The 24,166-nt window shown below is 37.6% G+C and overlaps 1 protein-coding gene across 3 annotated transcripts in view; it reads left to right on the forward strand.

The window, feature by feature from the left end:
- The window catches only part of ADK (adenosine kinase), a gene marked incomplete at both ends in the record, with an annotated part of 558,240 nt that overhangs the window by 216,823 nt on the left and 317,251 nt on the right, over positions 1-24,166 (forward strand). For all 3 annotated transcript variants that reach the window (XM_080694398.1, XM_080694396.1, XM_080694397.1), the window contains 2 exons: positions 2,322-2,494; positions 7,098-7,206. In XM_080694398.1, coding sequence (XP_080550524.1) covers positions 2,322-2,494; positions 7,098-7,206 — 282 coding nt within the window. The remainder of the gene's footprint in view (positions 1-2,321; positions 2,495-7,097; positions 7,207-24,166) is intronic.

Below are 24,166 nucleotides of genomic sequence, written 5' to 3' on the forward strand. Positions count from 1 at the left end.
CTGCACTGGCTTAAGAGACCCTGTTTCCAAATAAAAATATAAAATAGGTCTGGGAGTATAGCCCAAAGATAGAAGGGCTTCCAGGAACCCCAATACCACATATGTGTGTGTGTATGTGTGTGCTTTTGATTTTTTTTTGTGTGTGTGTGGTACTGGGGATGGGACCCTTCTACCTCCGGGCTACACTCCCAGACCTATTTTCTATGTTTTTTTAATTTGGAAACAGGGTCTCTTAAGCCAGCGAGGCTGGTTTCGAACATGCGGAACCTCCTGTCTCTGCCTCCCAAGCGTGGGGATTACAAGCATGCTCCACCATGCCCTGCCTATGCTTTTGATTTTTATTATTTAAAAAAAAAACACCTCTCTCTCTCTCTCTCTCTCTCTATATATATATATATATATATATATATATATATGCGCGTGCGCACACACACACACACACACACACACACATTTTTGTGTGTGGTACTGGGGATGGAACCCAGGGGCATTGTACCTCCTCCTACTCCTCTTGTTGTCGTTGTTGTTATTTATTATTATTATTATTATTATTATTATTATTATTATTATTATTAGAACCCAGTTACAATCTACTTCTGAGCTATACCCCCAGACCTATTTTTTTTTTAATTTGGAAACAGAGTCTTTCTAGGTTGATGAGACCCACTACTTGCTAAGGCTTTCCTCGAACTTACAGTCCTCCTGTCTCAGCCTCCCCAATACAGGGATTACAGGCATGTGCCACAATGCCTGGCTCTCATTTTACTTTTATTTTGTGAAACATGGTTGGTCTTGCTAGGTTGAGGAGAGTCTCACTACTTGCTGAGGCTATCCTTGAACCTGTGATACTCCTGTCTCAGCCTCCCAAGTAACAGGATTATAGGCATGCTCTGTCCTCCCTGGCTATGTGACATGTTCCTACTCATGAAACTCTTGACAGAGGAAGATTGAAAACAGACAGTCTTCAAAGTAGATTCTGGCCTTTTGGTAACCATGCTATACTACTAATATCAGCACTTACTATTATTTTTCTATATCCAACCGGTACTTTGCTTAAGGATTATGTCACTTTTGCTTCCAAATCTTTAACTACTGCTTTATTTCTCTCCCTTAAATAATATAATAGGATTTGGCATTATTGATTACCAAGTTTGTTATCATAAGTAGAACAAAATTGAGATTCCATATATGGTGGCACATGCCTGTAATCTTAATACATGGGAGACTGAGACAGGAAGATCACAGGTTTGAGGCCAGCATGTAATCACTTAGTGAAACCTTTTTTTTTTTTTTTTTTTTTTTCCGGTCTGGGGATAGAACACAGGGGCATCCGACCTTGGAGCTGTACCCCCATCCTACTTTTTTTATTCTTTATTTTGAAACAGGGTCTCACTAAGTAGCTGAGGCTGTCCAGGGACCGCAATCCTCTGGTTTCAGCCTCCCTAATGCTGGGATTACAAGTGTGCATGCCTGGCCGGGCGTGGTGCCGCAAGTTTATAATCCCTGCCCTTGGGAGGCAGAGACAGGAGAATCACACAGGTTTGAAGCCAGCGTGCGTACTGGCTTAGGAGACCCTGTTTCCAAATAAAAATGTAAAAAATAGGTCTGGGAGTGTAGCCCAGAGGTAGAAGGGCTTCCAGAAACCCCGGTACCACCAAAAAAAAAACCAAGTGTGCGTGCGCCACCATACCCAGCTTAGTGAGATCTTCTGAAAAAGCTTGTATGTTGGCAATGCAAAAGTATTCAGAGTTGAGATCATTGAATCACACCTCTAATCTTATCAATAGATAAAACCATTGATGTTTTGATAATTTGAATGGACTTTCTGAGCGGAAATTTTAAGGAGGTGGTGGGTGGCTGGAGGAGTTAGGTTTCTGGGGGCTCTCTCTGTCCCTGGTTCATGCCTGTCTGTCTGTCTCTCACTCTACTTCTAGCTGTTGTGAGCAGCATTGTTGTTTCACTACACCCTCCTGCTTCGATGCTTTTGTCTTGCAGCTGACCTTCCATGGACTCAAATAAACCTTTCATTCTCTAAGTTGTGCTTGTCAGGTATTTTGGTCATAGTGACAGAAAAGCTAGTATAGCCCCTTCTTCAAAATAAAAATAATAATAATAGAGATGTAGCTCAGATGGAGAATGTCCCCCTGGGTTCAATCCCCAGTGTCACAAAAAGAAAGGAGGGGGAGAGAGGGAAAAGAAATTCCGTTAATAATATCCAGTTTCTCACAATACGTCCTTTTCATGCTGCTAACCATGGCAAAATACCGAACTCTGTGTACCATTTTCTGACCTATTACATTATTTATGTTTCTGTTTTTCAGTGGATGATTCAGCAGCCACATAAAGCAGCAACATTTTTTGGATGCATTGGGATAGATAAATTTGGAGAGATCCTGAAGAAAAAAGCTGCTGAAGCTCATGTGGATGCTCATTACTATGAACAGAATGAGCAGCCAACAGGAACTTGTGCTGCATGCATTACTGGTGGCAACAGGTAGGTCAGTGGGTTTCTGAGGGATGCTCTGTACTAATTGGCTGTTAAACACTGATCAAATCTGAATTTTTATCTGAATTTGAAACAGCTTTCGGTAAGTTCCCCACCCTTCCTTTTTTTTTCTTTTTTTTTTTCTTTCTCTTTTTTCTTTTCTTTTTTTTTTTTTTTTTTTTTTTTTTTTGGCACTGGGGATGGAACCCACCCAGGGGCATTGCAACTCCAAGCTACACCCCCAGCCCAATTTTTAGGTTTGCTTGTTTGGTTGGTTGGTTGTTTTTTTTTTTTTTGTTAATGTTTTTTGTCTTTTGTTTTTGTTTTTGTTTGTTTTTTTGTGTGTGTGTGTGTGTGTTTTTTTTTTTGCGGTACTGGGGATGGAACCCAGGGGTATTCTACCTTCAAGCTACACCCCCCAGCCCTATTTTTTAATATTTTATTTTGAAACAGGATATCATTAAGTTGTGGAGGCTGGCCGTGACCCCAGATCCTCCTGTCTCAGCCTCCAAATGGGTGTGGTGGCACATACTTGTAATCCCAGCATTTGGGAGGCTGAGACCATAGGATCACGGTTCGTGGACTGCCTCAGTTACTTAGTGAAGCCCTTTGCAACTCAGTGAGACCCGGTTTCAAAATAAAGAATAAAAAATAGGCCAGGGGGTATAGCTCAGAGGTCAAATACCCCTGGTTTCCATCCCCAGACACCCAAAAAATAAAAAAAAAATAAAGCTTGTACCACCTCGCCCAGCACATAGTAAGTTCTTTTTTTGTTATTTTTTTCTTTTGTGTATTGATTGACTGATTGATTGTATTGAGGATGGTAACCAAGAGTCTTCTACCTTCAAGCTGTGCTTCCAGCCCTGTTTTATTTATTTATTTTTTATTTTCTGAGAGCCTAAGTTTCTACGGCTGGTTTCAAATCTGTGATTCTCTTGTCTCAGCCTCCCAAGTACTGGGATTATACATGTATACCACCATACTTGTTTTCCTTTTTTAAGTTTACTTTTGTTAAGCCAAACCTACTACTGAATTTATGAAGCATAGTGGAGTAAAGTTCATGATTATCAGGTCTAGTCTCAATCTTTTATAATTAGGCTCAAAGAGGAAAATGAGCTTAATTTCTTATAGCTATATTTTTTGCTGAATTTGCATTAGAAAAAAATAACCTACAATTGGAACATTAAAATTCATATATAGATGTGTGTATTCTACATATGTAAAATACTACCTTATATCCGATATCAAGTGAATTAGGTCATCTAAAACATTTCTGGCAAATAGTCATCCATCTATATTAAACAATTGTAGAAATGGATAATGTGTCACTCAAGAAACAACTACATATATTTTTATACAACTTTACATACTAGAAAATTTTTTCAGGGCCTTTCATGTATTGGTTTTGTTCTTTTGTAGCTACATGAAAGTTTTTCTCCAGTATGCACATATTGCTAAAATAATTACTATATCAACCTAGGCTTTTTTTCCCCTTTGTTCTGACATTGTTAAAATAGTGATGTGCTAGAAATTTGGGACATTCCTATAGGGAAGTATTCAATCTGTCCTCCATTCCCTTTTTCTTTTTTTTTTTTTTTTTTCTTTGCCATACTGGGGATGGACTCCAGGGGCAGAATATTCTGCCTCCGAGCTACACCCCTCAGCCCTATTTTTTATTCTTTAAATTGAAACAGGGTCTCACTGAGTTCCAAAGGGCCGAAATAGCTGAGGCTGGCCACGAACCATGATCCCCTGTCTCAGCCTCCTGAATGCTAAGATTACAAGCTTGCACCACCATGCCCAGCCATTACCTATCTTCTTATTACCTTCTTTCTCTTTCTCTTTTTTTCTTATCTCCTTTCCCTGTACTTGCTGTAATCCCTTTCTCACTGTGTATTTTATCTCACTGCTTGACCTCCAATAGATAGTATATTAAGGACTTGATGTTATTCTGTATACTGAATCAATATTGACAATAATTATTATATAACCAAAATACAACATTCAAAATTAATTAGCATATCAAAGCCATTTTCAGACCTTTCCTTTTAGTGTGTGTGTGTGTGGGGGGGGGGGTGTGGTGTGTACATGCAGAAGAAATTTCATGAGGCTAAAATTTTAATAAATGAAACTATCCATTATTCACCATTAAAATATACTTGTTTAGACCTTTACTCTTTTCAGTTTTCTTAAAAGAAACTTTAATCTGTGGTGCAAAATTTTTCCATAGTGAGAAATGGTTTAAGTTTTGCCTGTGATACCACTTAAGCTAGAGTGAAATTGCTTTTTTAAATTTTTAATTTTTTAATTTATTTTTTTAGTGGTACTGGGGATGGAAACCAGTACCACAAACCATGATCCTCCTTCTCAGCTTCCCAAATGCTGGGATTACAATAAAATTGCTTTTTTTAAATAGCAGTTATTATATTCCGTCTGTCAGATGTCAAAAACTTAAATTATACACTAATATTATGGCTATGAAAAACAGTATTGTCCAGAGGGTATTGGAGGACAAAAAGTACAGGGAAACTTACTATCTAAAACTCAGAGCTGGGCATGGTGGCGCACACTTGTAATCCCAGCATTCTGGAGGCTGAGACCCAGATGATCACGGTTCGCGGACAGCCTCAGCTACTTAGTGAGGCTATCTGCAATTCAGTGAGACCCAGTTTTAAAATAAAGAATAAAGCCGGGTGTGGTGGCACACGCTTGTAATTCCAGCATTCGCTTGTAATTCCAGCATTCGGGAGGCTGAAACCAGAGGATCAAGGTTCGCGGACAGCCTCAGCTCCTTAGTGAGGTTCTCAGCAACTTAGTGAGACCCAGTTTCAAAATAAAGACTAAAAAAATAGGGCAGGGAATATAGTTCGGAGGTCGAATGCCCCTGGGTTCCATTCCCAGACCCGCAAAAAGAAATAAAACTCAGTATTCAAAAATAGTTTTGTTATCAAAAGAGAAATTTGAGGCTGATACTAGACATGTTTCTTTTACTTATCAGGCATTTTACCAAAATTCTACAGTTGTGATCACTAAACTTTTTCTTTTTTTTTTTTTTTGGGTGGTACTAGAAGTTGAGCCCAGGGGCTTTTTTTTTTTTTTTTTTTTTTTTTTTTTTTGTGGGTCTGGGGGTGGAACCCAGGGGCATTCAACCTCTGAGCATGTGCTACCACCACACCTGCTTAGCTCTATCTTTTATTTTTTATTTTTTTCAAATTTTTTGCGGGGCCCTATTTTTTTATTCTTTATTTTGAAACTGGGTCTCACTGAGTTGCAGAGGTCCTCACTAAGTAGCTGAGGCTGTCCGCGAACCACGATCCTCCAGTCTCAGCCTCCCAAATGCTGGGATTACAAACGTGCACCACCACACCCGGCTCCCCCAGGGGCTTTTCTACCTCTGCGCTATACTCCTAGACCTATTTTATACTTTCTTTGAACCAGGAGTGATGGCACATGCTTGTAATTCCAGTACTTGGGAGGCTGACCCCAGACAGGAGGATCACAGGTTCAAAGAGACAGTCTCAGCAAGCAGTGAGACTCTCATCAACCTAGTGAGACCCTGTTTTAAAACAAAATAAAGTAGAGCTGGGGTGTATGAAATGTGCAAAATTCTTTTATTATTGAGCTATAATTAAATGATCCAGGTGGCACTTGTAGCAAGATTTTAAATGCTTATATTTTCTCGAGGTAAAGTGGACCCCGCCTAGGGAGTTTTCAACTCTAGAAACTAATTCTAATTGATTCCATTCCTTAAAATGTAGTGGTTTGCAAATTAATTCCTTATAGTAAATATGTTCTGCATTTATATGTGTGTGATTTATGAAATTAATCCCATACTTGGTTCTTAAAGCATTAGATTAAATTGTCAATTATAGTATGTTATTCTTATTTTTCTATTTTTCCACTATAAAAAATGAAATTTGGGGGTGGGATGGGAGTATAGCTTAGTAGTAAAGTACTTGCCTAACATTCATGAGGCCCTGTGTATGATCCTCAGCATGGCAAAATAAATAAAATTTTTGGTTTTGTGGATTTTCTTTTACAGAATGACTTAATAGGTTTATTTTTTAAATTGCATTTTAACTATGATGATGTAAAAAGTATGTATTATTTTAGTATCAAAAGAAACTTAAATTTCATTTTCTAAAAAGTTTGAAGTATTGTTTTTATCTCATAGATCACATAGAAGTCTCAAAAAGTTATCAAAACAAAACTTATTTTCATTTATTTAGAAATATGTAACGTCAGTGTTAAATAATTAAAATGTTATAAAACGCCGGGCGTGGTGGAGCATGCTTGTAATCCCGGTACTTGGGAAGCCGAGACAGGAGGATCGCACAGGTTCGAAGCCAGCCTCAGCTATTTAGTGAGTCTCTCAGCAACTTAGTGAAACCCTGTTTCCAAATAAAATAGAAAATAGGTCTAGGGTTTAGCCCAGAGGTAGAAAGCCTCTGGGTTCCACCCCCAAGTACCACAAAAAAAAAATTATAAATCCAAAGATTTATAAAAAATAAGGGTAATTGGATAATGAACTGTATTGAAAAACTTGAGAAGTTTGACTATAGTATAAATAAATAAAATAAAATCTATTTTTTTGTTGTTGTTGTTGTTTTAGGTCCCTTATAGCCAATCTTGCTGCTGCCAATTGTTATAAAAAGGAAAAACATCTTGATTTGGAGAAAAACTGGACTTTGGTAGAAAAAGCCAGAGTTTGTTATATAGCCGTAAGTATATACTTAACTAATGCTTGTGGGGGCCATGTTAATATGATAGAATCTACGTGTTTCCTGATAACATATTTTAAAATAGTTATCTTTTACTAACCCTGCAGATTATTTACCTATCTTAAAGAATGTGTTAAGTACACTATTATAAATACTGAGCAGAAATATGATCTTTTCTATGTGTAACATAATTTTCAGTACTTATCTTCAGGTCTACCTCCTGGATATGTTATACATATATACTTCTCAAACAAGCACAAAATTTGCTGTAAAGTCAGTTTCATAAGCTCTTTCTTTTCTTTCTTTTCTTTTTTTTTTTTTTTTGGGTGGTACTGGTGGTGGAATCCAGGGGCTTTTCTTTTGTTTTTTGTTTTTTGGTGGTACTGAGGTTCCTGGAAGCCCTTCTACCTCTGGGCTACACTCCCAGACCTATTTTTTACATTTTTATTTGGAAACAGGGTCTCCTAAGCCAGCGCGCATGGCTGGCTTCGAACCTGCGCGATCCTCCTGTCTCTGCCTCCCAAGCGCGGGGATTATAAGCGTGCGCCACCATGCCCGGCATCCAGGGGCTTTTCTACCTCCTGGCTATACTTCCCAGGCCTATTTTATTTAGGCAATTTATGAATGACATATGTATTTAATGGGAAAATATTAATAATTAAATATTCATGCCAGTAGTGTTTATTTGCTTAATTACCATGACACCTTTTAATTTAATATTTCAGAAACATTGATTGTGACAAATCTCTTAAATCTGAAAATAAGGGCAGCATGTAATTTGAATTATTAAGTCTTCTGACATAAAAATAATTAGTTAAGAACTAGTTTTTAAAATAGGACCATATTAAAAATCCTCCTGAATGAATCACCCCTTGATTACTTTGTTTTTATTTAATGAGTTAAATGTGGTTGCTCACAAATAAGCAGATATCTATGAAAAAAATAAAAGCACCTCATATGCATATAATATATGATTTGGTATAAGAGCTGCTACCATTTCACTACCTGAACTGTGTGAAACAGCTAGTGAGATATGTAGAAAATTGACTCTGTGGTAGGAACATGTTTATTGAAAATATAATCATTTCTTTCAGTGTTAATGTCTTCTATAGCATGTTTATGTGCACTGCTGTAGGCTTTTGCAGTTCTGTTATTGATTCTTCTGAACAGCAAATCCTACTCCTTTATAACTGTTAGATAAATGCTTACATTGAGATTATATAATTGAAATTTTTGCTTTTTTATTATTATTTCTAATATATTTCAATTTTTAGAACCAGTCTAAGCGTGGTGTGGTGGTGCATATCTCAGCTTCAAGCAATTTTGTGAGGTCCTTAGCAACCTGGTAATACTCTTATTTCAAAGTAAAAAAATACAAACTGGGTGTGTTGACACTGCCTGTAATCCCAGTGCTTGGTAGGCTGAGACCAGAGAATAGAAGATTCAAGGACAGCCTCAACAAGTAGTGAGACTCTTATCAACCTAGCGAGACGCTGTTTGAAAATAAAAATAAATTGGGACTGTGGGTATAGGTTGGAGGTAGAATTCCTCTGGGTTCAATCTCTAGACACACACACACACACACACACACACACACACACACACACTAATTAAGAGTTGATAGTGTGTTTTTGTAGTGTGATTTTAAAGGAGAGTTATGTACTATTTTAGGCCATGTTAAATTGGAGAGTCTGATTTTCAAGGAACACATGGTTTAATGTTTTCCATGATGTATATATATTATTTGACTATGAAAATGAAAATTTATTCTGATGAAACAATTTCTCTACCCTGACAATGACAGTTTTCTGTGTTTCATTATATAGTAGTTGAATCTTGAATTATAAACCAACTTGCAAACATCTCAGAATTTTAATGATAATCAGCGTAATGGATTTAGCCAGTTTTTGGCTAAATAATTATGGACTCAACTTGCCAACAACTCATAGTATTAGCAGTTATATACCATAACATATTGCTAAATGTGGATAAATGGGATTTTTATAGTAGTATTAACTATTTATACAAAGGTGCAAGTTTGTGTAAGGCATAGAGTGATCAGTGTTGGTCAATTTAATTAGAAAAGCCGGGCATGGTGACGCTTGTTTGTAACCCCAGTACTTGGGAGGCAGAGACAGGAGGATCTGTGTTGGTGGCCACCCTCAGCTATTTAGTGAGGCCTCCACAACTTAGTGAGACCCTGTTTCAAAATAAAGAATAAAAAATTGGGCTCAGGGTGTAGCTCAGAGGCAGAATGCCCCTGGTTTCAATCCCCAGCACCACAAAAAAATTAATAAGAAAAAACATTATTTTTTAGACTTGTGTGATGTTCAGCCAATGAAATTGCAGAATGGATTCCCGTTGATAACTCTGATAGTATCTGATAGCTCTTAGCTTCTTCTTTTTCAGTAATTTCATAAAAAGAATAGCCTTAAATGTTGCCAGGAAAATCTATAGTCTGCTCAGAGTTTGATGTATTTCAAAATAGCCTGGAAATAAAAGACGCATATTGCATTAAGTAGGATGATCTATATTCTTGGTGGATATTGAAAAAACATTAAATGTAGAATTGAGCATTTGACCCAATTATTATGAAATATTTATCCCCAGTAATATACTTTGCCCTGAAATCTACTCTCTGATACTAATATAGCCAATCCAGCTTTCTTTTGCTTATTGATATCATTTATATAGTTTTTCTTTCACTTTTAACCTTTTTTTATTTTAAAAGTGTACTGTGTGTGCGGGGGAGGGGGGCAGGCTATTGAACCCTGGGCCATTCTGCCTCTGTACTATACCCCCCAGCCCTTTGTTTGTTTGTATGTTTTGGCAGTACTGGTACCCAGGGGCATTCTACCTCTGAGCTATGCCCCAGCCCTATTTTTTAATTCTTTATTTTATTCTTTATTTTGAAACAGGGTCTTACTGAGTTGCAAAGGGCCTCACTAAGTAGCTGAGGATGTCCACGAACCTGGATTCTCCTGTCTCAGCCTCCCATGTACAGGGATTACAAGCGTGAGCCACCACACCCAGCTTCCCCAGCCCTAATTGAATCCAGGGTCTCGCCAAGGCTGTCTGTGAACCTGAAATTCTCCTGTTTTAGCCTCCCAAGTAATAGGATTACACACATCACTATGATACCCAGGCAACACATAGTTGGGTCTTACTTTTTGTCTAACATGATAATATCTACTTTTTTTTTTTTTTTTTTTTTTTGGTGGTACTGGGGTTCCTGGAAGCCCTTCTACCTCCGGGCTACACTCCCAGACCTATTTTTACATTTGTATTTGGAAACAGGGTCTCCTAAGCCAGCGCGCGCGGCTGGCTTCGAACCTGCGCGATCCTCCTGTCTCTGCCTCCCAAGCGCGGGGATGACAAGCGTGCCCACCACGCCCGGCTGACAACATCTACATTTTAACTGGGATGTTTACATCATCCTCATGTGATGTGATTTTCAGTAAGATTCGTTTTTAGTTCATCATCTCGGTATTTGTTTTCTCTTTCTCCCATCTGCTCTTCATTCTCTCTCTCTCTTTTTTTTTTCCTTTCCTGTCTTCTTTAGGTTATTTCAGTATCTTTATCTTCTTTGGTGGCTTAAGCTCTCCCTCTCTCTGACTCAATTTTAGGGTTCATAGTGCACATCTTTCACTCGTTGCAATTTGCCTTCAAATAATATTGTATGACCTTAAATATGGTATAATATAGTATAAGAGCTATACAATAGTATACTTCCATTTTGTCCCTCCTAGCCTTTGTGCAATCACTGTTACATTTCTAGAAGTTTTATTTAGCTAACATATTTGGGAGGCTGATAGTACTCTACAGTGGTAGAATGCTTACCATGCACCAGGTCCTGGGCTCAAACTTCAATGCTTCAAAACCAAAGCAGCAACAGCCACAAAACCCCAGCTTTGTTTATATGTTACATACATATTACATACAACACACATTTTACTTGTACATAGTTTATAAACACCATGGCACATCATTTGTTTTAATCATTTCATATCTCTTAAAAGATTTAAATAAGAAAAAAGCATATATTTATTCATATAATTACCATTTCCCGCTTTCTTCATTCCTTTTGGTTAGAATTGGGTTTCCATCTGGCATCATTTTCCTTCTGCCTAAAGGGCAATTTTTAACATTTTTGTATTTTGACTTATTGGTGATTAATTCTTTTAGCTTTTGTATGTTTGAAAACATCATTATTTCATCTTTAGTTTTGATGTATATTTTTGCCAGATACATAATTCTAGTTTAAAAGGGTTTTATTTTCTTTCGTTACGTAAAGATCAGCCCCACTGTCTTTCTGCTTGCCTTATTCTTGATGAGAAATCTGTTCTTGTTCCTCTCTATTCAATATCTCCTTACTCCCTAATGTTTTCTTTGTGTGTGTGATGCTGGGGATTGAACCCAGGCCATGCTACCTCCAAGCTACACTGCTATCCCTATTTTATCTTTTATATTTTATAATTTTGAAACAGGGTCTTGTGGAAACCCTTGCTAGAACAGAATATTATGGAAACCCTTGCTAAAACAGTGTCTTGTGGAAACCCTTGCTAGGTGGCAGGGCCTGGCAGAGAACCTGTTGTTCTTCTGTCTCTGCCTTCCTAGTACTGGGCTGTTAAGTGTGCCCCACCATGCTCAGCTCCCTTGCCGCTCTTAAAATTTTCTGTTTAGGAGTATTGCAAGTTCAAAGTCAGCCTCAGCAATTTAGTGAGGCTCTCAGCAACTTAGTGAGACCTTGTTTCCAAAAAATAAAAATTGGTCAAGGTTTATCCCAGAGGTAGAAGGCTCTCAGGTTCTATCCCCAGTAACACACAGACACACACACACACACACACACACACACACACACACACACTAAAATAAAAGTAAAATATCCTGATTATTACTAGTTTTGATAAATTTTATTATGATGTGCTTTAGCTTATTCTATGTTTTTCTTGTAAATGGAATTTATTTACCTTTTTAGTGCTATGGGTTTTTATAATGTCTGGATTTTTTTTTTTTTTTTTTTTTTTGGTACTGGGGATAGAACACAGGGGCATTCTACCTCTTAGCTACATTCCCCAGCTCAATTTTTTATTCTTTATTTTGAAACAGGGTCTCACTGTTATTTCATATATCTTGTCCATCGTGAATGTAAATCTATTCCCTGTTGCCATGTTATTTCATGTTGATTGAGAGTAGAAATTTCTGGGTTGATTTTAGGGTCTTTTGTTGTTGTTGTTGTTGTTGGGGGTTTTTTTTGTTTGTTTGTTTGTTTGTTTGTTAGTTAGTACTGGGGATGGAACTCAGGGGCATTCTACCTCTGAGCTATACCCCCATTCCTATTTTATTCTTTATTTTGAAAGTGTCTCACTGAGTTGCAAAGGGCCTCACTAAGTAGCTGAGGCTGTCCTCAAACCTAGATCCTCCTGTCTCAGTCTCCCAAATGCTGGGATTATAAGCCTGAGCCACCATGCCCAGCTGCTTTTAGGTTTTCAGATGACATGCTTTTCCTGAAACACTGTCTAACTAATGTTTTCTTTGAATTTTAAACTGTTACTAAAGGAAGGCATGGTGGCGCATACTTGTAATCCCCGCGTTTGGGAGGCTGAGACAGGAGGATCGCACAGGTTCGAAGGCAGCCTTAGATACTTAGTGAGGCTCTCAATAACTTAGTGAGACCCTGTTTCCAAATAAAATATAAAAAACTGGTCTGGGACTGTACCTGGAGATAGAAAAGCTTCTGGGTTCCACCCCCAGTGCCACCAAAAAAAGAGAAAGAAAAAGAAAAAAAGAATAAATTGTTACTAATGTAACCAAAATTTCTCTCTATATCCATTCTATACTGATTTTCCCTGGAGTTTGGCATTCATTTTATACTACAGATTTACATTTCAGTTAAAATTTTTTTCTTGTACCCCTCCCTCCTCCTTCCTTCCTTCCTTCCTTCCTTCCTTCCTTCCTTCCTTCGTGTGTGTGTGTGTGTGTGTGTGTGTGTTTGTGTGTTACTGGGGATTGAACCCAGGGGGGTTATACCTCTGAACTACAAATTTTTTATTTTTGGAACTGGGGTTTTGTTATATTGCTGAGGGCCTCACTGCAATCCTCCTGTCTCTGCTTTCCAAGTATTGGCTTTATAGGGGTGTACCATCTTTTTTTTTTCCTTTTAAATTTTTTTATTGGTACATTATATTCAAACATCATATTGGGGTAAAAAACTTGTGTGTACAAACACGTACACATCACCGATTTAACCCCTACCCAATTTCCACCCCATTCCCTCCCCATCCCTCCTTCCCTTGCTTGGCTTAGTGATTGACTTCGATATGTTTAAGTACATTGTGTGTTTTAGAGATTTTCCTCTTCCCCCCTTTTTTCTCCTCCTTTAGGTTGGCTTGTTTGCTCCTCTATAGGATTTCCTTTTTCAAGAGTTCCTCCTATGACCCATTTCTCCCTCTCACATATTAGGGAAAGTATCTGATTTCTTATTTTTTGTGACTGACTAATCTCACTTAGCATAATGTCCTCCAGTTCCATCCATTTCCCTGAAAATGATGTAATTGTGTTTTTCTTTATGGCTGAGAAAAATTCCATTGTGTACATATCCCACAATTTTGTAATTCATTCATCTGTTGATGGACATCTTGGCTGGTTCCATAATTTAGCTATGGTGAATTGTGTAGCTATGAACATAGATACACATGCATTAGTTTGGTAGTTTGGTTTCCTATCTTTTGGATAGATACCCAACAGTGGTATTGCTGGATCAAATGGTAGATTTGTTCCCATTCTTCTGAGGTTTCTCCATACTGTTTTCCAAAGTGGTTGCACTAATTTGCAATCCCACCAACAATGTCTTAGAGTTCCCACTTTTCCACAACCTCGCCAGCATCTGTTGTTGTTTGTGTTTTGAATGATTGCCATTCTAGTTGGAGTTAGGTGGGGGTGTACCATCTTACTGGTTTTCATTTCTTTTTTTCTTTGACCTCTTGGAGTTTCAGAAAATTGTTAGAAACATAACTAATTCATATTTTTCTGGGAGTACTCCAGCGAAAAAAGAAATCATAAATTGTGGGGGGGTTGTTTTTGTTTTTTGATTTTGGGGTTTTTTTTTTTTTTTTTTTTGCTGTAGTGGGAGTGGAACCCAAGAGGCATTCTACCTCTGAGCCACACCCCCAAGCCTAATTTTTTTATTGTTTATTTTTTGAAACAGGGTCTCACTGAGCTGCAAAGGGCCTCACTAAGTAACTGAGGCTATCTGTGAACCTTGATCCTCCTGTCTCAGCCTCCCAAATCCTGGGATTACAAGCCTGTGCCACCACGCCCAGCTACAAATTATGATTTCTTGAAGTTAACTAAAACTTAAAATCTTCCCTATGCTGGGCATGGTGATGCATGTCTGTAATCCTAGTACTTGGGAGGCTGCAACAGGAGGCTTTCATGTTCGAAGTTAGCCTCAGCAACTTACAGAGGCCCTTAACAACTTAGCAACTTAGTGAGACCCTGTTTCAAACTAAAAATAAAATAGGACTGGGGTGTAGCTCAGGGGTAGAATGTCCTTGGGTTCAATTCCCAGTATAAAACACACACACACACACACACACACACACACACACACACACACGAAACATAATAAAACTTCCTCAAAATATTATTCTTGAGTGTGTAAAATTCTTTAGCTTCCATGTTATCATTTAAAAATAATTTTGAGCTGGATGTGGTGGCGCACAACTGTAATGCCAGAACTTGGAAGGCTGAAACAGGAGGATCTTCAAGGACAGACTCAGCAAGTAGTGAGACTCTCCTCAACCTAGTGAGACCTTGTTTTAAAATAAAAATAAAATAGGGCTTTGGGTGTACCTCAGAGATAGAATGCCTCTGGGTTCAATCCCCAGTACCGCGGTGTGTCTACATATACACACACACCACAATAAATAAATAAATAGGAAATTATAAAGTGCTTTTTTTTTAAACGATACTGGGGATGGAACCTAGAGGCATCCTTCATCCAAACTACACGCCCAGCCCTATTTTTTATTCTTCTTTCTTTCTTTCTTTCTTTCTTTCTTTCTTTCTTTCTTTCTTTCTTTCTTTCTTTCTTTGTGGTACTGGGGATGGAACCCTTCTACCTCCAGGCTACACTCCCAGACCTATATTTTATTTGGAAACAGGGTCTCTTAAGCCAGCTGAGGCTGACTTCAAACCTGCATGATCCTTCTGTCTCAACCTCCCAAGAGCAGGAATTACAAGCATGCACCACCACACCCAGCTTATTTTTTATTCTTTATTTTGAAACAGAGTTTCACTGAGTTGCAAAGGGCCTCACTAAGTAGTTGAGGCTCTCTGTGAACCTGCAATCCTCCTGTCTCAGCCTCCAAAATGCTGGGATTACAAGTGTAGGCCCCCATGCCCAGCTCCATTATAAAGATCTTTAAGAAATAGGTTTAACAAACTTTTAATACCTCGTAACTCACTTTGCCCAAATAAAATGTTGTAGTTTGAATTTTCTTTTGACACCTATGCCCATTGCCTTCTTCCTGTAAAATTTTTCCAGTTCTTAGAGCATATTATAGTTCTTCTTTATCTCCCCCTCCCCTTGTCTTCATTATTTTATTTTATTTTATTTTATTTTGTGGTACTGGGGATGGAACCGAGGGGCATTCTACCTGCAGGTGACATCTCCAGCCCTGTTTTGTTTTTTTTTGAACAGGGTCTCACTAAGCTAATGAGAGTCTCAGTATTTGCTGAGGCTCTCCTCAAACCTGCAATCCTCCCATGTCAGCCTTGTAAGTACTGAGATTACAGTTGTGCATCACCACAGTCGTCTTTATTTTCTAACTCCATCTTGACCACATTTACCCATTTTTGTCCTAGAATTTTACCATTTGGAGAAATACGATTTTTGTGAGGATATGGTTTTCAGATGTTTGTTTCAAATATAAAGTATGTATGCTTATAGACCAATAGAGAAAACACGATTTTAAGAAATGTACAACCACGAAGTGAAGGAATACAATTTATATTTGGAGTTAACTAGAAGCCGGGTGTGGTGGCACACTCTTGTAATCCCAACATTCAGGAGGCTGAGACTAGAGGATCATGGTTCGCAGACAGCCTCAGCTACTTAGTGAGGCTCACTGAACTCAGTAAGAACCTGTTTCAAAATAAAGAATAAAAAATAGGACAGGGGTGTAGCTCAGAGGTCAAATGTCCCAGGGTTCCGTCCCCAGACCCTCAAGAAAGAAAGAAAGAGAGAGAGAGAGAGAGAGGGAGAGGGAGAGGGAGAGGGAGAGGGAGAGGGAGAAAGAAAGAAAGAAAGTTAACTAGAAGTATTCAAATATAAAGAAGGAATAGTAACCCCGGGTGTGGTGGCGCGCACTTGTAATCCCCGCGCTTGGAAGCGGAGACAGGAGGATCACGCAGGTTCGAAGCCAGCAGTGCTGGCTTAGGAGACCCTGTTTCCAAATAAAAATATAAAATAGGTCTGGGAGTGTAGCCCAGAGGTAGAAGGGCTTCCAGGAACCCCAGTACCACCACCAAAAAAAAAAAGAAAAAGAAAAAAGAAAAGAATATAAAATAGGGCTGGGGAGTATATGTCAGAGGTAGAATGCCCCTGGGTTTCATCTACACAGTACTGCCCCCCCCAAAAAAAAGGGAAGGAATAGTAACCATTAACAAATGTTTAGATTTGGCCTCTTCCACTATGGCCTAGTTAGATTTTCTAAAATTCAAAATAAAATAAAATTCATACCTTTGCTCTAGGATAGTAATTTATTTAGTAGAACATTTAATTAGACTCACTTAAAATTAATTTATGTGTTTGGTTCTGGGGATCAAACCCAGTGCTTGTGCATTCTAGGCAAGCACTCCACCTCTGAATACAATTAAATATCTTTGTCAGTAATCTAGAAGCAATAACTAAAGTTTTCAAATGAGTTAGTGTGATAAATTATAGTCAGGCGTAGCAGCGCACGCTTGTAATCCCAGCATTCGGGAGGCTGAGACCAGAGGATAGCAGTTCGCAGATAGTCTCAGCTACTTAGTGAGGCCCTTTGCACCTCAGTGAGACCTGGTTTCAAAATAAAGAATAAAAAATAGGGCAGGGGGTGTAGCTCGGAGGTTGAATGCCCTTGGGTTCCATCTCTAGACCTACCCTCCCCCAAAAAAAAAAAAAAAAATATATATATATATATATATATATATATATTAAATATAAATATTTATATATATAAACTCTAAGAAACCATACATTTGAAATGTTGTTGTAAGTCAGTAATGTAGCTTTTCAACACTGAATAACAAACTAGAATTCTTCATACATGGCCACTACTACCCTCAGTACTAAGGAATCCAGCCCAGTGATACTTTACTATTGAGCTACATCCCCAGCCCTTTATTTTTTATTTTGAGATGATTTTGCTAAGTTACTTGGGGTGGCCTTGAACTTGTTGTCTTCCTGCATTACCCTCAAGGTATGCCCAAGCACTATATGATTTTTTTAGGCTTTTTATTTTTGAAACAGGGTCTCGCTGAGTTGGAAAGGGCCTTGCTAAGAAGCTGAGGCTATCTGCAAACTGGGATCCTCAAGTTTTTTTGTTTTGTTTTGTTTTGTTTTTTTGGCAGGGGGAGCTATTAAAAGTAACTATCAAAGCCAGGTGTGTTGGGGCATGCCTATAATACCAGTACTTGGGAGGCTGAGACAGTAGGTTGCGGGTTTGAGGCCAGTTTCATTTACTTAGGCCCTCTTCAACTTACTGAGACCCCATTTCAAAAATAAAAATTGGGCATGGTGGCGCATGATTATAATCCCACTATTTGGGAGGCTGAAAATCGTGGTTAGTCGACAGCCTCAGCTACTTAGTGAGGCCCTTTGCAACTCAGTGAGACCCTGTTTCAAAATAAAGAATAAAAAAATAGGGCAGGGAGTGTGGCTCGGAGGTCAAATGTCCCTGGGTTCCATCCCCAGAGCTGCAAATAAATAAATAAATAAATAAATAAATAAATAAATAAATAAATATTAAATTAAATAAAAAGAGGGAATGGAAAAATGAGTGTCTTTTCCTTTTCTGTATTTACCAAGAAGGCAGGTTCTTAAGTAAATTCATATACCCTATATTCTGTTATTTATTTTCTGACCAATATTAATTTCTCATGGTATAAATAAGGATCTTGTCATTTTAGCCTACTAATTCTTTGTGCGCGCGCGCGCGCGCGCACGTGTGTGTGTGTGTGTGTGTGTGTGTGTGTGTGTGCATCTGCCTGTGTGTCTGTATGTGTATTTTACCCCCTGGTAATAGCTTCTTGAAGCATTAGACTTCTACAGCTCATCCTTATCTTTTTCACCAGTATTGTCTGGATATAATTAGGATATTAAGATCCTAAGTAGTTGAAGGTGTTCTGAAAGATAGATTACTGCTTTTCCAAAATGCATTTTTCTTGCTAGGCATGGTAGGCACATTCCTGTAATCCTAGTACTTTGGAGCCTGAGACAGGAGGATGACAGGTTTCCTGCCAGCCTCAGCAAATAAAAAATAAAATAGGACTGGAGGTGTAGCTTGGAGGTAAAATGTCCTAGGTTCCATCCCAAATACCACTAAAAAATAAAATAAAATAAAAGGCATTTTTCTTGTTCTTTATACAGATTGCTGGTAAGAAGTGTTTCATGGTCAGGCGTGGTGACATATGCTTGCAGTTCCAGTAATTGGGAGGCTGAGACAGGAAGATCACAGGTTTACCACCAGCCTCAGCTACTTAGTGAGACCCTGTTTCAAAATAAAGAGTAAAAATTAGGCTAAGTGTGGTGGCACACGCTTGTAATCCTAGCGTTTGGGAGGCTGAGAAGGAGGATTGTGGTTTGAGGAAAGCCTCAGCCCTTTGCAACTCAGTGAGACCCTATTTCAAAAATAAAGAATAAAAGATAGAATGCCCCTGTGTTCCATCCCCAGTAGCATAAATAAATAAATAAATAAATAAATAAATAATAAAAATTAGGGCTGGGGATGTGGCTAAAAGGTAGGATGCCCCTGAGTTCAATCGCCAGTAAAAAAAAAAAAAGAAAATTAAAAAGTGTTTTGGCTTTTTTTTTCTTAATTGTGATAAGCCCTTGATTACCTCCCTCTGTAACTCTCTCCAACCTTCTGCTATAATCGACTCACTCAAAACTCCAATTTTTCTGATGTCCCTGTTTATTCAGCTCTGCTATCCTGTGTTTCTCTTTAAGTATTTACTTTTATTTTTATTCTATGAAGAATGTAAGCCCACCTATATTGTTTTATTATTGTTGAATTAAGGGACATGGCAAAAAAACTAATAAAATATCAGATGTAGAATAACCCACCGCAAAATATTTAGTTTATCTTTTCCTAAATGATAGGCTATTAATTAACAGACACCATATATTCTTTTATGTATCCATCAAATATAATTTTTAGCTGGTATGATGATGCATGCCTGTAATCCCAGTTCTGGGAAGCTATGACAGGAGGATCACGAGTTTGTGGCCAGCCTCAGCAACTTAGTGAGGCCCTCTGCAACTTAAACTTTGTTTCAAAATAAAAGATAAGCCGGAAGTGGTGCTTGTATCCTAGCATTTGAGAGGCCAAGATAGGAGGATCACAGTTCGTGGACAGCCTCAGCTACTTAATGAGGCCCTTTGCAACTCATTGAGGCCCTGTTTCAAAATAAAGAATAAAAAATAGGGCAGGGGGTTTAGCTCAGAGGTAGAATGGCCCTTGGTTCCATCACCAGTACTGCATAATTAAATAATTAAATAAATGATAAAATAGGGATTTGATGTAACTCAGAGATAAAATTCCTCTGGGTTCAATTCCCAGTACCACTAACAACAATAATAATAATAATAATAATTTAAGTTTTCACAGATACGTAGCTGCTTCTTAGTTTAATGCCCATTTAATTTGAAAGTTATAATAAGCTAAATTGAATCTTCATGTGGTAGTTATTAATATTTCTGAGTTTTTGAGGGTTGGTGTGTGTGTGTGTGTGTGTGTGTGTGTGTGTGTGTGTGTGTGTGTGTTAGGTACTGGGGATAGAACCCATCGGTTTCCACCTTTGAGCTACACTCTCATTCCTATCTTAATTTTTATTATTATTTTTGGAAACAGAGTCTCACTGAGTTGCTGCAACTGGCTTTGAACCTGTGGTCCTGTCGTCTCACCCTTTCAAGTATTGGATTACAAGCGGGCACCACCACACCCAGCATGTTTTCTGAGTTTTGGACCCTGTTTCTAAAACTTTTGATTATCAGTGTGCATTTACTTTCTTAAATGAACAAGAATAGGATTCTGTAAAAATATGAGTAAGTGGGGAATCAGACTCAATGATGAAAATATATGGCTTAGTGCTAATAATAAGCAGTTTTTAAATATTCAAATATTCTTTTTTGAAAATGTGTACATATTTTAACTACTGAAATATTATCAAAGACTTTTTAGTGCTCCCTTTATAAATGTCTTATAATCTCACTTCTATTTTACTCTGTCAGGTGGTGATTGCAACGTTTAGACCGTAGTGTTTTCACATACTTAGCTGAGCTGCATTTGGAACATACTTTGTAAGAAGTTTGTTATACAGCATGTAGACATCAGTAAGAATCAGAATGTCCACTGGGTTATTAGTTTCACAGATGCTTTCATAATGCTTAGCATACTCTTGGGTATATTAAATTATCATATCCTGACAGCAATCCTGAAACATGCCAGTCTTATAAAACCATATTTTTGAGAATTAAAATTGGGCATCATTGAACCATATCTGAGATGCTATGTTAATTTCCATAACTATCATTACTGGTGGTGGTATTATGCCTAAGGCATGAAAAAAATCTTAATAAATTTATCCAGTTTGTAAGAATATAGCAAAATAGCTTACTTTATCAGTAGGTTTCCACACATGAAGCCTGATTTATCTTCAATCTCATTTGAATCATTTCAAATATAATAAACATCTCTTTTCTCTTATTATAGATTATTAAATATTTACTTAAGTGTAAAACATATGAAAACAATATTTTGAATTATGTTTTCTTAGGAACCTGTGTTAATATTGTGAAGGAAACCTCCTATCATCTCAGCATATTTACATATACAAATTATTTTTGCCTTAATTAGAAAAGACACAGCTGACAGATACATGCTTTCTTAAATTGTAGCAAACTGTTCTGTGATTCTTTGATGTGTATGGGGCTATTTTGTAGAGAAAGAATTTGTCAGGCAATGTTTTAGAGATGTTGACCTTTTGTACTCTTTCCTAAATAAATAGAAACTTTTACATCCCAAAGTAAAATATTTCTCTGTAAATTCTCACCTTCAAATTATTAATAATGGAGGGAACACCATTTTAATCATACAACCCCCTTCTTCCCCAGCACAGCCTTTAGATTGTAGATAAACTTCCCAGCTCAGTAATTAACTGAGCTCAGTCATTGCACCCTGTATCATGTGATTTTTTTTCCCCCGGCGGAATACATTATTAGAGCACTTACACAGCCAGTCTAGCTGCAGCAGCCCAGGCGGCAACAGCAGTGCCATTTTTCACAAAGAAAATGTTGAACAGGAGCCAAATGTTTGGTGGCAGTCTGTTGCTAGGAAATCAAGGTCCTGAGGCGATTAATGACAAAGCAAGCAATAACAAGAAGGCAGAATTACAGATTTAAAAGAGAAAAAAGTGGTTGGTGTTATAATTACCCAAAGAAATCCGCACTCATTAAATTGGCTGTTTTTATGATTGACTTTAATTGGAGGTTAGCTCAGATATTTAGCTCCTTTCCCACCCCTTTAAACACACACAGGCACATAATCTGTAGAACTGCAGACTTGTTTTTCTAAGCATTGAGAGGAGCTTGCCCTGTAATTTGATCCCCACTGACAGATGCATTTTCTATGCTGCCATTTTGAATTAACCTATTGTAGAACAATTTTCTTCAGCCCTGTTGAATAAAACATCCAGTCTGATTACCTCCGATGGATTTGATAGAGTAAAAGAATGTACTTCTTATTCAAGTAGATTGTTTGCATGGATTCTACTATTTTGAACTCTGCCAATAAGCACACACAATCATTTGTAATAAATTTTCAAGGAAATTTTTAGGGAAACAGTAATGAGACTCACCCTTCTAATGTTTAATATCTGGGACCGTGTATCAAAATAACATTATTCTTGTAAAATTTTTGTATGAGTTTAGAAAAGATATCCTGGATCTTCATTTAGACTTGATATTTTTAGGAATGGAATCTTGTATTTATATAGTCTCAAATGAACATTCTTCCTCCCCTACTAATAGTATTTTAATTACAGGACTCACTGTAACTCAACTGCAAAAAAATATTTTATATTTAAATATTTATAGTGGTTTTAAGATATCTTTGTGATAATATATTTGAAAATTCTTTATTTAAATTTCTAGGGTCTGATAAAGTATATTACTAGAAAAGTGTCAATCAGTTTTTCAGGCACAATACAAGAGAAAGCCTCACAGTTTATTTATGTTTCTGAAGGTTTAAGAATAAAGTTACATGCTGCCATTGTGCTTCAGATTTCTAATCAAACCCTGAAACAAAAGAGCCAAGCACATTCTATCTGACAATACACACACTGCTAATCAGATGCCAATGCCAAGCTGTCTGCTTTGTTAAATACTTAGCTTCCTAGAGGCAGGAAGACAGCTGCTATAAGTATGATGAAATTTGGTAGTTCAATTTATTTTTGATACCCTTAGGCTACCAAGACACTGTTAATTTAGACCACCCCAATTGGTACACTTTAGGGAGTTTTTTAAAGAGTTTGTAATTAAAATGACAAAACAACATTATTCGTTGAAGGCTTTCTATAAGTTTTACATTTGGCAGATACCTACTGAGATAACACCAGCATGTAATTTATAATGATGTAATGGTTGTAATTGCATTTTGAAAAAAAGGAGAACTATAGAAGGCAAGTGCTTCCACTGGAAGGGTTTTGAAATCTGTTTCTATTTCATTTAAATTTACTCTACCAAAATTACCTACCTATAATTGACTATAGAGGCCATAAACCTTAAGATGCTGTCTGAATATTTTATACTGTTATCAATCCAAACACTACCACCAGGGGGAGGAAGCTAAAAACTTAAAAGTCCTTTACTGATACTTATACTGCCAGCAAACAGATTGTACAGTTTAAACATATATAGCTAATCAGCTCCCCCAGATGACACTGCCTCTTGGGTCATAATTCTAAAATAGTATGTGAATCCTATAGACTTAAATAGATGGAAAGTTCCATGCTCTGGTGATGTGGGATGGTTTTGGAGGGAATACAAATAAGCAATGTAAGATTTTGTTTTATCTGTTGATCTGTCTGAGGAACTATCCTTCTGATTTAGATCTGTGAAACTGACAGCTATCCTAGCATATCTCTTTAGAACTAATGATTGAATTGAGGATCTAGTTCACTGGTGGAATGCTTGCCTAGCATGTGCTATTGGGCCTTGGGTTTATTATTTATTTATTTATTTATTTATTTATTTATTTATTTATTTATTTATTTATTGCAGTACTAGGGATAGAACCCAAGGGCATTCTATCTCCGAGCTTCACCCCAGCCCTATTTTTTATTCTTTATTTTGAAACAGGGTCTCACTGAGTTGCAAAGGGCCTCACGAAGTAGCTGAGGCTGTTCGTGAACCTGGATCCTCCTGTCTCAGCCTCCCGAATGCTGGGATTACAAGCATGCGCCACCACATCCAGCTGGACCTTGGCTTTAATCACTAGGTACACACACACACACACACACACACACACACACACACACACACACGACCTAATGATTATGTAATTGAATGAGCTAATTGCATAGCCTCTAAGATAGTTTTCTCTTCTTTCATTCTTGTCTCCAGTGTGTTTTGCTTTTAATATTTCCCTAGGAAACAATAATTCAATCTCAGCTAGAAGTGGTGTGCACACCTGTA

This window comes from Muscardinus avellanarius, assembly GCF_963383645.1.
Source record: "Muscardinus avellanarius genome assembly, chromosome: 4".
NCBI lineage: Eukaryota > Metazoa > Chordata > Mammalia > Rodentia > Gliridae > Muscardinus > Muscardinus avellanarius.